General features: G+C 39.1%; 1 protein-coding gene across 4 annotated transcripts in view; it reads right to left on the bottom strand.

Moving 5' to 3' along the window:
- MIA2 (MIA SH3 domain ER export factor 2) overlaps positions 1–13,492 on the bottom strand; it is a 38,962-nt gene that overhangs the window by 22,308 nt on the left and 3,162 nt on the right. The window contains exons 4-12 of one of the 4 annotated variants that reach the window (XM_068397646.1): positions 12,025–13,174; positions 7,827–8,045; positions 7,604–7,701; positions 4,198–4,329; positions 2,208–2,229; positions 2,003–2,091; positions 1,532–1,603; positions 681–791; positions 286–357 (exon numbers count right to left, since the gene is read on the bottom strand). In XM_068397646.1, the coding sequence (XP_068253747.1) occupies positions 286–357; positions 681–791; positions 1,532–1,603; positions 2,003–2,091; positions 2,208–2,229; positions 4,198–4,329; positions 7,604–7,701; positions 7,827–8,045; positions 12,025–13,174 (1,965 nt within the window). Of the gene's footprint in view, positions 1–285; positions 358–680; positions 792–1,531; positions 1,604–2,002; positions 2,092–2,207; positions 2,230–4,197; positions 4,330–5,332; positions 5,483–6,060; positions 6,274–7,603; positions 7,702–7,826; positions 8,046–12,024; positions 13,175–13,492 lie in introns of those variants that run through there. The other 3 variants (XM_068397648.1, XM_068397647.1, XM_068397649.1) reach the window with 3 other exon arrangements.

The raw sequence follows: 13,492 nt of genomic DNA, 5'->3' as shown, positions 1-13,492 counted from the left end.
CAACAGTTTTTGCTGATTGTAGTTTTGCAACACCATATATCATTGTGGAGTAAGAAGGCAAAGAAAAGACAAGGTAACTGTACTTCCCAATAAATGTCAATCACTATATGAAATTCAAAGTTGCTAAATCAAGTCACACAAAAGCACTAAGCCTTACAAAGTCTTCTGGATTACACAGCATATTATCTCTGCACCCTTAATAGCAAAAAAATTAAAACAGTAACCACATGAAGAACACAGAAATTGCAAAGATTTGAAAACAGAAACTATGAAGATTGGACATACCTCATCAATTTGTGACTGGATAGATTTTGCTTCACTCTCTAAAGACTCCACTCTTTTCTGAATTTCAGCCACCTGAAAATTATTAGTTGTCACATAGCTTCTTCCACAGATTTGACTGAAATAGTCTAGGCAATTAATAAAGTTACTTTAATTTTCAAACTGAGAAGGTTCTACTGCCAAATCAGTAAAACCAGATTTTCTTCTTTTGAGTATTTTCCTTTACGGGTGTCATTTTCTAATATGCTACAGAGAGCATGAGGGGAGATAAAATGGGAAATGCAGTTTTTGTTTCAAAAAACCCAAAGAGAATAGTTTGTCTTCTCCATAGAGAATTTTTTTGTGCAAATTATTTTTTAAATGAATGGTAACAAAGACAGGATTCTACTTATTCTTACCAAGTCATCATTTTCTGATTGCTTAGATTTTTCTTCTTCTAGTTCTTTTTCTAGATTCTCTATTTCTTGGTTGAGTTCCAAGTTTGACTTATTCAGTTTTTCATGCATTTCCTAAATGAAGTTGTTTTGACAGTTATCATAAAACATTTGACATTAATTACATACGAAGATGACAAGTATGTTTTAAATATGACAGCAAAGTACATTTAACAAATATCACCTTATCAAGGATAAATCTCTAAGTACTCTAGAGACTCTTGCATGTTAACAAAACCTGTAACAATTAGCTCTATAGGATCTGAGGTGCAGAATGAAATTTATTGGCTTTTTGCTACATAAATTTTATAGAGCCCATTAGGTATTTGACTCACTTTTTCAGAACTCTCTTACAAATATATTCTCAGTTTGGGGGATATAAACAATGTAGTGGTACTTTTTGTTTACAACTGTGCTCCAGTAGCCTATAAAATATATTTGAATTAAATCAGATGTGAGGAAAAATGCTTCGTTCACTACTCTCTCTCCTAGAAACAGGAACAATTTACTTTTTAAAAAATTAAATATTGTCTAACATGCCATTTGCTCTAGTATCATTCATTTTTAATGCAATTGTTACAAAAACTTCTCTTAATTTAAATACCTTGCTTCTATGTCATTTTCAATAACCCAGGACTAAAATAACAATGCTCTCAATTAAAAGAATTAAGTTTTTTGGGTTTTGTTTTGTGTTTTTTGTTGTTGTTGTTTTGGGGTTTTTTTTGGTGTGGGTTTTTTTTTTTTTAATATGGGCTGCATTTTCCTGAAATACTGCCTTAAGTTGTTGAAATAAAAATTTCCATCTATCTTTTTACCTCAAAAAAAGATGTGTCTGTTGATTCTTTCATAATGTTATCATCCTTCAGAGACAATTCTAAATCTTCAAACTGTAAAGGAAATACTTTGTGTCAGAATGTATGTAAAGAATTGCTTAAGTAATAGGATTAATTTATTATGCTCTAGTCTGAAACATAGCCACCATCTAAATAGTAACAAACGCACCTTGCTGGAAATGAGGAAAGCCTTAGCCCTATTATATTATCCCAGTGGCATAAAACAAAGACATTTTAAAGTTGCTTCCAGTGAAAGATATCGTATTAAGAGTTAAAGGCAGAACTTGCTAACACCTTAATTGCACTTAAAGGCACTGACAGTAAAAAGCATTTGAAGAATAACTTTAAAGGGTTTTAAACATCTTTCTTTTATATGGGTTTAATACTTCAAATACTTGAGAAATTGAGCCCATTTCTGTGACACATCTGAAAGCAATAAGTGAGGACTATTACCTCATTTTTGCAAAGGCTGAGTTTTTCAAGAATTTTGCATTTGTCTTCAACTAGTTCAGCAATTTTATTGGCAAGCTGTTTTTCCCTTCCTAAAAAAAGGACAGTTAAGTGTTGCAACATCCAAGTAATTAAAAGGAAAAAAAAAAAAGAAAAAAAAGAAAAAGAAAGTAATACTCCAAAGAAACAGTATGAAAAATAAGCTTACCTACATAAAGTCGACTTCTAACCTGAAATAAAAAGAACAAATACTGAAAACGTCTGATCAATTACTCTTCCATAGTATCTGAAAACTAATCTTTTAATCTGTGGTTCCATGATCAGTTTAACCATAGAACTTAAAAAAGCAATACAAACATAGGCTGCTGTTAAAAATGGGCCATTGCATCCTCCCCTCTTAACTCCCCATGGCTGTGTGTTTGCACTGTCCTCTCACTCTAATTAAACAAAGAAGGGAAAGGAGATTGGTTTTCACCTGGATCACTTTTATAACACACCTCTGTATAGTCATCACATAACCACAACTGCCAACACAAAGTGGTAGTGGACATGCACAGCCAAAAGAGTAGGAAAGGGGACGGAGGGGGAAGCTCCCACATGCCAGCTCAGACTTAAACTTCCGATGAGGAAAAAACCCCACATGTTGTAATACATAACAGTTAGAGCTGCAGTAAGGGTAGTCCTTGATAGGCATCCTGCCCAGATGCAACTCAGTGGAAAGTGCCAAATCAGCAGCTGCCACGTGGCATCTAGTGCCCTAGAATCAAAATCTAACAAACCGCAGGACGAAATCTGTCACAAATAGCCTGGACAAGAGATGCAGAACTTAGCTAAACCCACAAAAACTTTACAACACAGCATTCCTCTCAAGGCTGGGCCTGGATCACATGCCTAACACACAATGGGTCCCTCAGATTTTCCGTTTCCTCCTCATTTAAAGCCATGGGATGGCCAAGGAGTCCAAGTAATGGAAAAAGAAGAAAGTCATAAGCACACTTTATGCTATCCAAAAAAACCCCAAAACCAAACCCCATTACTTTTGAGTAAGTAACCATTATTTTTTCAAGAGCAGTCAGTGCAGTTCTAAGTGTGGATGACTGAGAAAGCTATCAATAACTTCTGTAATATCTAATGCCTTAGTGACACGTGCAGGAGGAAAACAATACTAGAGTTGCTGCTTGACTGATTTCAGCTGAAACGCCTCTTTCATACCACCTAGAGGGATGCTGCTAGAAAACAGAAGGAATGACTCAAATTATAGATACATTAACTTGTACAATTACAGATCTCCTTCCAGACAATCTGAATCGCTGCTGCAGAATAACGTGGCGTTTTTCCAGATCTAAGTTGATGTTAGAACCCTAAAAATGTAGTTACTCGTATCTGAAAAACTAAGCCACTATGCAACCTATCTTCAAGCATGAGCATCATTACACTAGCACCAAAATGACATTCTGTCTATTTAAGAGTATGCAAAAATCGGGGAGAAATTCAGAATACTGAATTATGAGCACTGACCCCATTTCATTAGTAGGGAGAGTATGGTAGGCAGCTGTTATTACTCAGATCCTTACTTACTCACAACAGAAGACTACCCTTAACTCAAAAATATAATCTGATTTGTGCATTAAAAGGTTTCAGTACTGCATTTCTCAAAGTCATCAGCTTAGTGCTCAAAACAGCACACAGTACAATCAGATCAGTGTTCCAATAAACAGAATCAGGGTCACTGTCCAAAGAGTTTTAAAATGCCTCCCTTGACAGGAATCCACCTGGATTGCTTTTGCTTACAGTTACCTTGAAAAAGGGTAGCCAGGGTAGTCACAGAGATATCAATATACACAGCAATACATACACCCTAGGGAAGACCTCTATATCCCCTGAAAATAATTTAAGGGCTGACTTTCAAAGTCTGGTGTAGAAACGAAAAAGGGAAGGAAAAAGGAAGCCTTCCTACAGCGAGTTCCATTGCATTTCCTCTAATGACAACAGTCACTCAGTACATGTTCAAACACTTGCTGTCTTGACAAAACAGACCGCTACTCAATTTTTCTTTCAGAGAGATTCTAAATTCAATCACAACAGATTTAATACTCTGAAGCATTATATATCTTGAACAGAATAACAATTTCAATTCACACCATCCAATTCAAACCATTAATGCACTCTACATATCTGCATGTAATTCGAACACTTACTGATTGATAACTTCTGTACAGGAACAAGAGAATTGTAAAGGCTCCAACAATGCCAGCACAAATCACTATTTCCCACGGGAAACCATACAGATCAGGACCAGGTCTCATATCTTCAGGCAGTGAAGCCACAGCCTGAAAAATAAAGTAAAAAGCTTCAACTAAAGGAAAAGAGGTTAATATTTTCAACAGAAACAGACATTACGTGTTGACTTAGTTCACTTCCAAGGCTTGTACATCTATTTTTTTCCAAAACTCTAAGAAAATAGTTAACAGAAACCTTTGATTTTTAAATCATACATTTACCAAGTGAAGAAAAAAAAATAAGAAAAAAGTTCCAACAAGAAATGATGATGACTGAATAAAGCTCTCAAAACTCTTCCTTCTGAACCTGCCAATTACAGCAAATTCTCCTTCCAGTTGTCTACACATTTCACTGTTAGAAGAATCAATAATAATATTTTATTATTTACTGGTAGAAAATCTGTTTGGTAGAAAAACCTGCTCAACCAACTTCACGCTGAAATAACATACTGAACACAGTCAATGATTTAACACATTTTAACCACTTAAATACACTCACGTTATCTGTAAACGGATATCACTATTTTCTCAAAGATATAACCTGCTTAATGTAGCTCCCATTTACTGCGTGTGACATATGTTTAAGAACGTATTACTGTGCAGTGAAGTTTTAATCTCGATTTCTTAATAAAACGGCCAGACTACCCCTCTCAGGCCAACGGCGGGGGGGGCGAGTCGGATGTGAAATCGGGGCGCGTTCGCTTCACTGCTGTGTCTTTCTGAGACCTCTGTTACCCTCCAAGAGCCGGCCTGCTCCACCGGGACCCGCGCGGCCCGGGGTCCCCCTGGCCCCCTCCCGGCCGCGCAGCTCTCCGCAGGCTGCCGGGCCCCGACGCACGCCGGCGAGGCACAGCCCGGCTGGCTCTAAGCCGCACACGGGGTTCCTGTGCCGCAGCCATGCGCGCCGGTGCGGGGCCGCTCCTCTCAGAGCCGAGCCCCTCGCCACCCCCAGCAGCACGGTTTCCCCCAACGCCGAGGCGCCGCTGCACAAGACCCCAGCCCTCGCGGGGCTTCGCCAGAGCCGACCCCAGGCGGAGGCGGGTCCCGCACTCACCCTGCGCGCCCCTTCCAAGGCCAACCCGCAGTAGCGCTGCGCGCTCTCCCGCAGGCCCAGCCACGAGCTGACGGCTGCACGGTCTAACACGTCCCCGCGGCCGCCGGCAGCCATCTTGCCGCAGGCGGGCCGGGCCCACCCCCCGCGGCCCCTTCCGGCCCGCCGCTTGACAACCGGACTGTACCACTGCCGCGGGGGGGGGTGGGGGAGAAACCACTGCTGCCGTGGGAAGGAGGGAACAGAGCGCGCACAGGTGGGAGGAGCCGGGGGAGCATGCGGGGGGGAGGCGGGCTGTACCACTGCGATATGTAGGGGGGCTCAACACCACCGCCGGGGTGACGGAGCGGGAGATACCACTGCCGGAGGAGGTGAGAGCGCGACGGCGGCAGCGGGTCCCGGGCCTCACCACCCCGCCGCGGCTCCGAGTTTCAGAGCCGGCGGGGCCGAGGGGCAGGTGCGCCCCAGGGGTGCCCTCTCCTCGCCCTCCCAGCGCAGCTGTCCGGCGCAGGGGACACCCGGCGGCCCTAGGCCGGGCGGTGCTGAGGGCCCAGGGAACCGGGGTCTCCGGGACCTCTCCTGACAGACCCTTCGCTTCGCGTTACGCCCGCAGGCGGGAAGGACCGACAGCTCCCCTCCGCCACCGTCCCCCCGACCTCCGGTACTGACGTGGCCCCACTGGCCGCGAACCTTCTCCTGTTCCTCGTTAAAGTTATGCGCAGGAAACTCACCTCCCCTGTGACGTTTGCTGTCGCCATCTGTACCCGATCGGCAGCAGGGCTTTACAAAAATAAAACTCTCTGGGCTGGATTCCTCGGGAAAGGCCTGCCTCCAGGCGGGGGGACGCGCCACCCCGCCGCTCGCGTTCCCAGCCGGGCAGCCGGAGCTGACATTTGCCCGGCGGGGGAGGGCAACAGGTGGGTCAGGCACCGGCGGCGGCCGCCTGCTCTTGCGCAAGCGGCGTGCGGAGCTTGGCCGGCGCCACAGCCGCCGGGTGCTGGGAGGAGTTCAACGTCATTTAAACCGGAGTTCTTCTAAGTTTCTTTGTTAAAAATTGATCGTAAAAATGTGAGGGAAGAGGCGAGAAATGGTAACTGCAATGCCACATAGCAATGGATTCTTTTTCATCTCATTCACTAGGACTAACTCTATTTTTGTATTTTACTTTTTCTTATTTTTTTCATGTACTTAACACTTTTTTTTTTTTTAAACGTATGCGAGCTCAGTTTTCACAATGCAAGGTGAGTGACTCGCTTGTGAAGCTGGTACCACCTAAGAGACTGATAGGTAGAAGGTGGAAGTGGCTTTTTTAGCTGTATCAAACAATACAAGAATGAGTTTGGCCATAGCAGTGAACTATCAATGAGCACCGAAATCCAACTTGGTTCATGAGAACAAAAAAAAAAAAAAGCAAAGCCTTTTGGTTTTCATCTCTTAAGCTGAAATTTAGCTAGTATCTCTGTAAGTACACTGGAAATCAGGAACAAATTTATGTGGTTCTTAAACTTCAATTACCCAATCTAAACAAAGTTAAACCAAAGTACTAAAATTAATGAAGTTTACGATATACCACTTTACCTGATACTACTCTTCTGTTTAGAGGGGACAGTGCAATACTGTCTAGCTTTTCTCACATTCCTCTGGCAGCATTGTTTCTTGTGCAATTATGTCCAGTAAGGTCCACCTTCACTCTGTCCCCACATTTTGGTATTTAAGACATCCCCATAGCAATCATAATCCCATTTTGTATTTTATATATTTGCTTTTAAAAGTATTTTTTATGCAATTTTGAACTATGGGAATTCTTTGGGAATCAACGCTTTGAAATTACTTTTTAAAAACAATGGAAGTATTCTGGTTGTTTTACACATCCTAACGCAAGCTTTCTAAGTCCAAGCAAATTTAATCAGTACTGTCATGGGAACTAGAGGGAGCTATGAGTTTCATTTAAAAAACAAAACAAAACAAAAGCCCAAATGCTGATATTTTGACCACTGAGGTGTTTCCTGGCTGTTCTGTAAAAAAACCCCAACACACTCAGTTCATGACATTCTGCAGTGCAAACAACAGAGGCAGATGAACAGCAGCTAAGCTGACATTTTCTTGTTCCATTTCTGTCTCGTTTAGCATCAGGTACCCCCCAGAAGCAAGGGGCCTGCAGAGGGTTTATTTGAAAGGATCTTTCTTTTTTTAGGAGCTTCATTACAGAACATAACCAATAACTAGCTTAATTTTGCACTAATGTCAACACTCTATCACGTAAAGAATTCTTACCTTTTTGATAATGCTTGTCACTGCTGCAAATACAGATTTTTTTGATTCCCCGATCTCAAGAGCATTCAAACACAGAAGTATCTGATATATCCATCCTCCTGGTTTGTTCATAAGGAAAAAAAAAAGGTTTCACGTTACAATGGTTAACCTGATAGAATTCCAATTAATTTTTTTTTAAGATTGCAAATTTATTTTCCTTAAAATTAAGAAACTTAACACTTACCATTGCTTGGAATGTAGTTCTGGATGGCATCTGAGAAAGGCTTTTTGACATCAAATGGAGAGTCAGCTACTGAACTGTCCATTTTTTCTTCAGAATTTACTGAAGGAATCGCTTTTGCTTTTGAATGTTGGTCACTGTCACATTCACTGTGTACAGCTGCATTAATTTCATGTTGCTTCTCTGGTGTTTCTTCTAGTAGCTTTCTTCTACTGCCTACTCCTGCAAATAATTGTGAAGGGAAATCTTGTTTAATTTCAGAGGATTCAACATAGACACACACATGCACTTTGTAAGATATTAACCTCTACAGAGCTTTTGATTTTTTTTTTTCCCCTCAACTTAAGGTCAAACACTAGAATGCTACATTAGAGTAAAAATGTGCTACAGATTTATGATTTAAGAAATATTTGTTCAAATAATGGTCTCAGAACGGAGTTTGGAGGATGGAGCTTTAAGCAAAACTGGTGTTGCAGTAAGTAAAGAAGTAGTTAAAAGCAATGTTCAGGAAAAAATATGCTTGGTTTTGATAGTTAGCCTATAGATTCCCTGTTCAGGATTAATAGTTCTCTTTCTTATATCCAAATACAAGTGGAAAAGCTTTATGAAAAGAACAATTAAAAATGCCATGTAGGATTAAAGATTAACAACTTCCCGCAAGATAACAAACTTCACTGTGAAATACAAGAAACCACAGGCATGTTCACACAGAAGTATGACTGAAGGCACGTAGCTGCCTCAGTTTCAGTGACTTGGAGTAAATTTCCTGAAGCTGATAAAATACCACTTTCAAAAAACTCCACACCTTGCTTAGCCATGTAGAAAAAAAATACCATTTACAAATTGATTATTTTTTTAATTCTATGCTTCAAGCCAGTACTGGCCAAAGATACGCTTCACAAATAGTCCAATAGTCAAAAGTCAGGAAGAGTAACTGGCTCTTAAACTGTTGTATTAACTCAATCTGTATTATCAGATTCTCAAAATACCATAAATCAGTCATTAACTACTATGAGTTAGGCTCGCTACCTCTTGATTTTGAATCACCAGAAGGAGACAGTGTTGTATCTATTGTATTTTTTTTCTTGAACAGCATATTTTGTTGTTGCTAAATCACTGTTAGACAAGCATTAGTCCAATACCTTTAGCTGCAGTTTGGGCTGCACACTTAATTGTTATAGCAGACAAAAGCTCTGACAGCTCTAGAAGAACATTGCTTTTTTTCCATACATTTTTCCTGCCCAGTGTTGAAATTGTGCCCCTTTTGTGCAGACACAATCACTTGTTTCCTCTGCATAACATTCTCTTTACATGAGTAAGCTGTGATTTTCATGATGAATCTTTTCAACTTGCAGGTGCAGCTGCATCAGTTTGCTTTCCTCACAGAGATGCTCTAAGGGTTGCTTAACTTCTTGTTTTAACTTTAAATAAAATTGTTGGAATGTAATCAATGGGTTTGGTAAATTTGAGTGTATATCATACAATATTTGCCTGTTTTTGCTTGGTTTTGGGGACATGAACTCTGCCCTACTATGATGTTGTCAGTTTCCTTGCTTTCATTGGATTCTGCAGTATTTTTCCAAAATGCCAAGATGTGCTTCCTCAAATTTATCTTGCATGATTTCTAAATTGATTTCATAATTTTCTGCACCTTCTACAGATGTAGTAGTATCTTTTTCTTGTTCAGATTCCTTTTCTTTTAAGTCCATCTCATTCTTCTGTGCAGTATTTAATTCTACTAGTCCTAGTGTCATTCCTATTTTCTTTTTTTTTTTTTTTTTTTTTTTTTTAAAAAACATGTATCCTCAGACTTTTTTCTACAGGCTTAATTGTTAGTTTTACTAAATATATTTGCAAAGAACCCTGATGGTGTGGTAAAAATACTACTTGGAACCCTTTCTGTTAGAATATAATTTTTATTATTTATATTTCTGGACTTTGACTCTCTTTGATTTTCAGATTCTTTCTCTTTCCCTCTCCTATCTTGCTTTAGTAGCAGCAATTAATATTTCAGTATTATCCATCCTTTCAGTTATAACAGTATCTTCTTTTTCAACATACACTTCATCAGCCAGGTTTCTGAGCAATCCTAGGTTGCCAGGATTTAATTAATCTGTTGTTTTTTTTTTTTTAATAGCAGTCTGGCTTTCTAGTTTGAGGGTTTTAGGAGACAGTAACTGTAATGCTATTTTTTTTATTATTAAAAATTGTCTTTTATTCTAGAGGGCTGCTAGGTAAAAGTTCACGTTCAGTCAGACTAATATCACGTGACTGCTCTGTTGCTTTTATTGTCACTAAATTTTTTTTATATTTTTTTTTTTTACTTGGATTCAGCTGAAGGTATTACTGTGCCTTTTGAAGTAGTGTTTGATGATTCCTTCCAAAACTCAGATTCGTTTTCTATGTTTTTGCATCTTGCACTGTCATAATAGCTTGAATTGATGGGCCTGAATCTGATGATGCAGAATAATCTTTTCTTTGACTATATAACATATGATTTTTGTATTTCTCTCTAAGATCTGGATTAAGACTGTGCTCTGACCCATTCTCTGGTACCAGAAGCTCATGTTGGGCACATGAATCTTCCCATGTTATTTCTGCGTCACCTTTCTGATGATGCGTGTTCATAGGAATTTGTTCGGTTTGTAGCCTCTCTCCTGACAAGCTATCAACAAGAGCATTAAGTGTTGTCCTGTCTTTTACTAATCTGGTAGATTTTGTTGTTTTTGGTTTTTAACTCCACTGCTTGTGTGTTATTTTGCACTGCCAGCTACAGGGAAAGTTCATTTTCTTTGGAGGTATCTGCATTACTGTTATCTGATTCATTATGTTTAACCTTCTGATTTGAGGTGCCTTCAGTTTCTTCTCCCCATGGTATTTTACCAAGGCTTATACTGAGGGCTTTTTTCATTAGGGAAGCTTAGTTCTTCTATTCTCAGCAAGCAGTTTTTACCTTCCATTCTGAAACTCCATATGTCTTCTATGTGGCCAGTTTCTTCAGAAGTTTTGGTACCTGTTAAACTGAAGCCACTAGATGAGGGGTGAGGAGAGAAAGATTGGTCTGGAGTCAGTTCGTGGGACTCCTCAGATTTCTGATCCTGTTTATCATGAAAAACACCCTGACTGAAATCTTTTATGTCGTTTTCATAAAACCCGAGTGGGTCATTTTTCTTCTCTGGTTTGTGAATTTTCTCTTTTACATCACCATACATTTTGAACTGGCTTTTCGATGCTGAATTTTGTTCTGTATCACAGCATTTGACTGCTTTGCCTTTCTCAGATGTTTCCAGAGTAAGACTTGGCTCACTGTCACATGGGGTCTTCTTGATGCCCAGATGATTATCTGCAGTTCCTGGTAGTTCCTGATAACTTGGTAATTTGTTTTCTGAATTTACAGATTCTTGAATACAAGTGTTCAGGTTATTTTGTTCTTTTTGCACTGTTTCAACTGTTTCAATTTTTGATTTTCCCTGCAGATGAGTTCCAATTTCCACTGTATTTTCAAAGTCTAATTTTGAAGGTGAATGTAGAGAATCTTTGGAGACAGGATCATTATAATAACCTTTTATATTGGTGTTTTCCTGACTTTTGCTATGCTTAGAAGCATGTTCTTCAGCACTGGAATAACTACACAAGGGTATATACTGTCTTTGAGATACTTCAGGTTGTTCTAGTGTTTTGACAGATAAAATTTGTGAAGCATCACTATCGCCATCTAATTTGACAAAATGTTTTGCTTTTTCATTACTGCGTTCATTATTTTGGACAGTTAGTGAGGAAAACAGATTGCTTTCTTCGATTGCACCCTCATCTGTTTCAGACAGCTCCTCACTAACTCTCTGATTTTCTTGTACTTTCATTGCTCTGTTGTTATTTCCTTGTAATAGTTCATAATTTTCAGTTTGAGGGGGTTCTTCACTAAAAACCTCATCATCTTGCAAACTCTGCACTTGCTCTTCTTTGTCCTTTGAACTCTGAAACCTCAGTATGTCTGCAAAATGACTAAATGAGAAGAAATGGCTCTGTTCGTCAGCTATGTCAGGCTTTTCTTCTGTACTTTTTGTGTCTGAGGGATCACAATTATGAGGTGGACTCGGAGAAGAAGAAATCTGATCTGATGCAATTGATTCATGTCCCTGTTGATTATCATATGTGTCTGTATTATAACTAATAAAGCTATTATAGATATTTGTATACCAACCTGACTGGCCATGTTTGCTTTCTGACTCCTGATTTCTCTTTTTAGCTTCAGTGTTTTTCAGTGGTTGGCTTTCTGATAGAGAGTCTTGTTCTGAACTGTAAGGTTCAATTGGCTTCTCTTTGTCACCTGTTAGTGTATCAGAAGATGATTCTGTGCTTTTTGAGGTGCTTTTGGTGTCATTAAGAGTATGTACACTTGCTGGTATCTCTCCAGGATTTGGCATGTTACTGTTTGAATAGATTATTTCTTGTGCATAAATCTCTTCATCTTCTTCATCTGTCACTCTTTTAACTGTCTCCTTTGATTCTTTGTCCATGTGTGATTCTTTCTGGTCTAAAATCTGCACTTCTTCATTCTTATTTGCTTCATCCTCTGTTTCTCTGCTTGGCTGGTCTTCCATAGCAATTGTATCTTTCTCATCATGGCCAAAATTAAAAACATTACTTAAACCCAAATTAAACCAATTTAACTTGGATTCTTGGCTTTCACTATTTTCTTCTTCTGTCAGTAGCTCTGGGACTGCTGTTTCCTGTTCATTATTGGAAAGTCCAGGCACACCAGAAACATCGTGGATTTGTGGATCATTTTTTTCTGATGCCAAACCAACATCCACATTCTCTTCACCAAAATACAGAAAGTCTGTCAGTCCACCTTGAAACCAAACAGATGCTGGGGGTTCTTGTTCCTCCTTATCATTTGGCTCCTGTAAATAATTTTCAGCAGTTACCACTATTTTTCTGCTTCGATATGTATTTTCTTCTAAAGATTCAGTAATAGCTTTTAAGGGCTCTTCATCATTTTTACTTCCTGTGGTGAACCATCCTGCAATCCAACTAGACTGAGTTGGAATGGATTCTAGTGGGAGACTGCTTTGCATTTGTGGGTCTTCAGTATCATCTTTTCTGTTCTCATTTTTTCTAAGCAACTTTTTGCTTGCAGACTCCTCCCGAGTGTGAGATTCCTTGGAATAATTTTCAGAAACTGATTCAACTCCCTCTTCCTTGGAGTCTCTTGTATGTTTTAAGAGTTCATTTTCATGCAGCTTTGATTCTGCATCAGATGATGAATATTCATTTTCTTTGTTGTGATCATATAATGCACTATCTTCATTTCCAAAAGTGTCTCCATGAAGACAAAGGAAATCAGTTTCCTAAAAGATATTAATTTTTAAAATGTTTTCATGTGTAATTTTCTACAACACTGTGTAGCACAGCAATAGATCTTTATTCTCTTTCTTTCTGTGTAGCTATACGTGTATATAACTTTGCACAAAGGACTGTAAGTAATTATATTATTCCTAATGGTTCTATATCATTTACTAGATAAAAAATATTTTAGAGGGCAATAATATGCAAATGGAGCAATAATGAAAAAAACATATTTTGAACTATCTGAAATAAAATATGCATTGACACTTGAATTTCTAACTGGATATTAGATTTTCAGTTGCTGTGAACTACATTGGAAA

The sequence above is a fragment of the Nyctibius grandis genome, chromosome 4, assembly GCF_013368605.1.
Source record: "Nyctibius grandis isolate bNycGra1 chromosome 4, bNycGra1.pri, whole genome shotgun sequence".
In the NCBI taxonomy this organism is placed as follows: Eukaryota; Metazoa; Chordata; class Aves; order Nyctibiiformes; family Nyctibiidae; genus Nyctibius; species Nyctibius grandis.
Note: the sequence above shows the minus strand (reverse complement) of the source record. Positions and strands in the feature narration are given on the sequence as shown.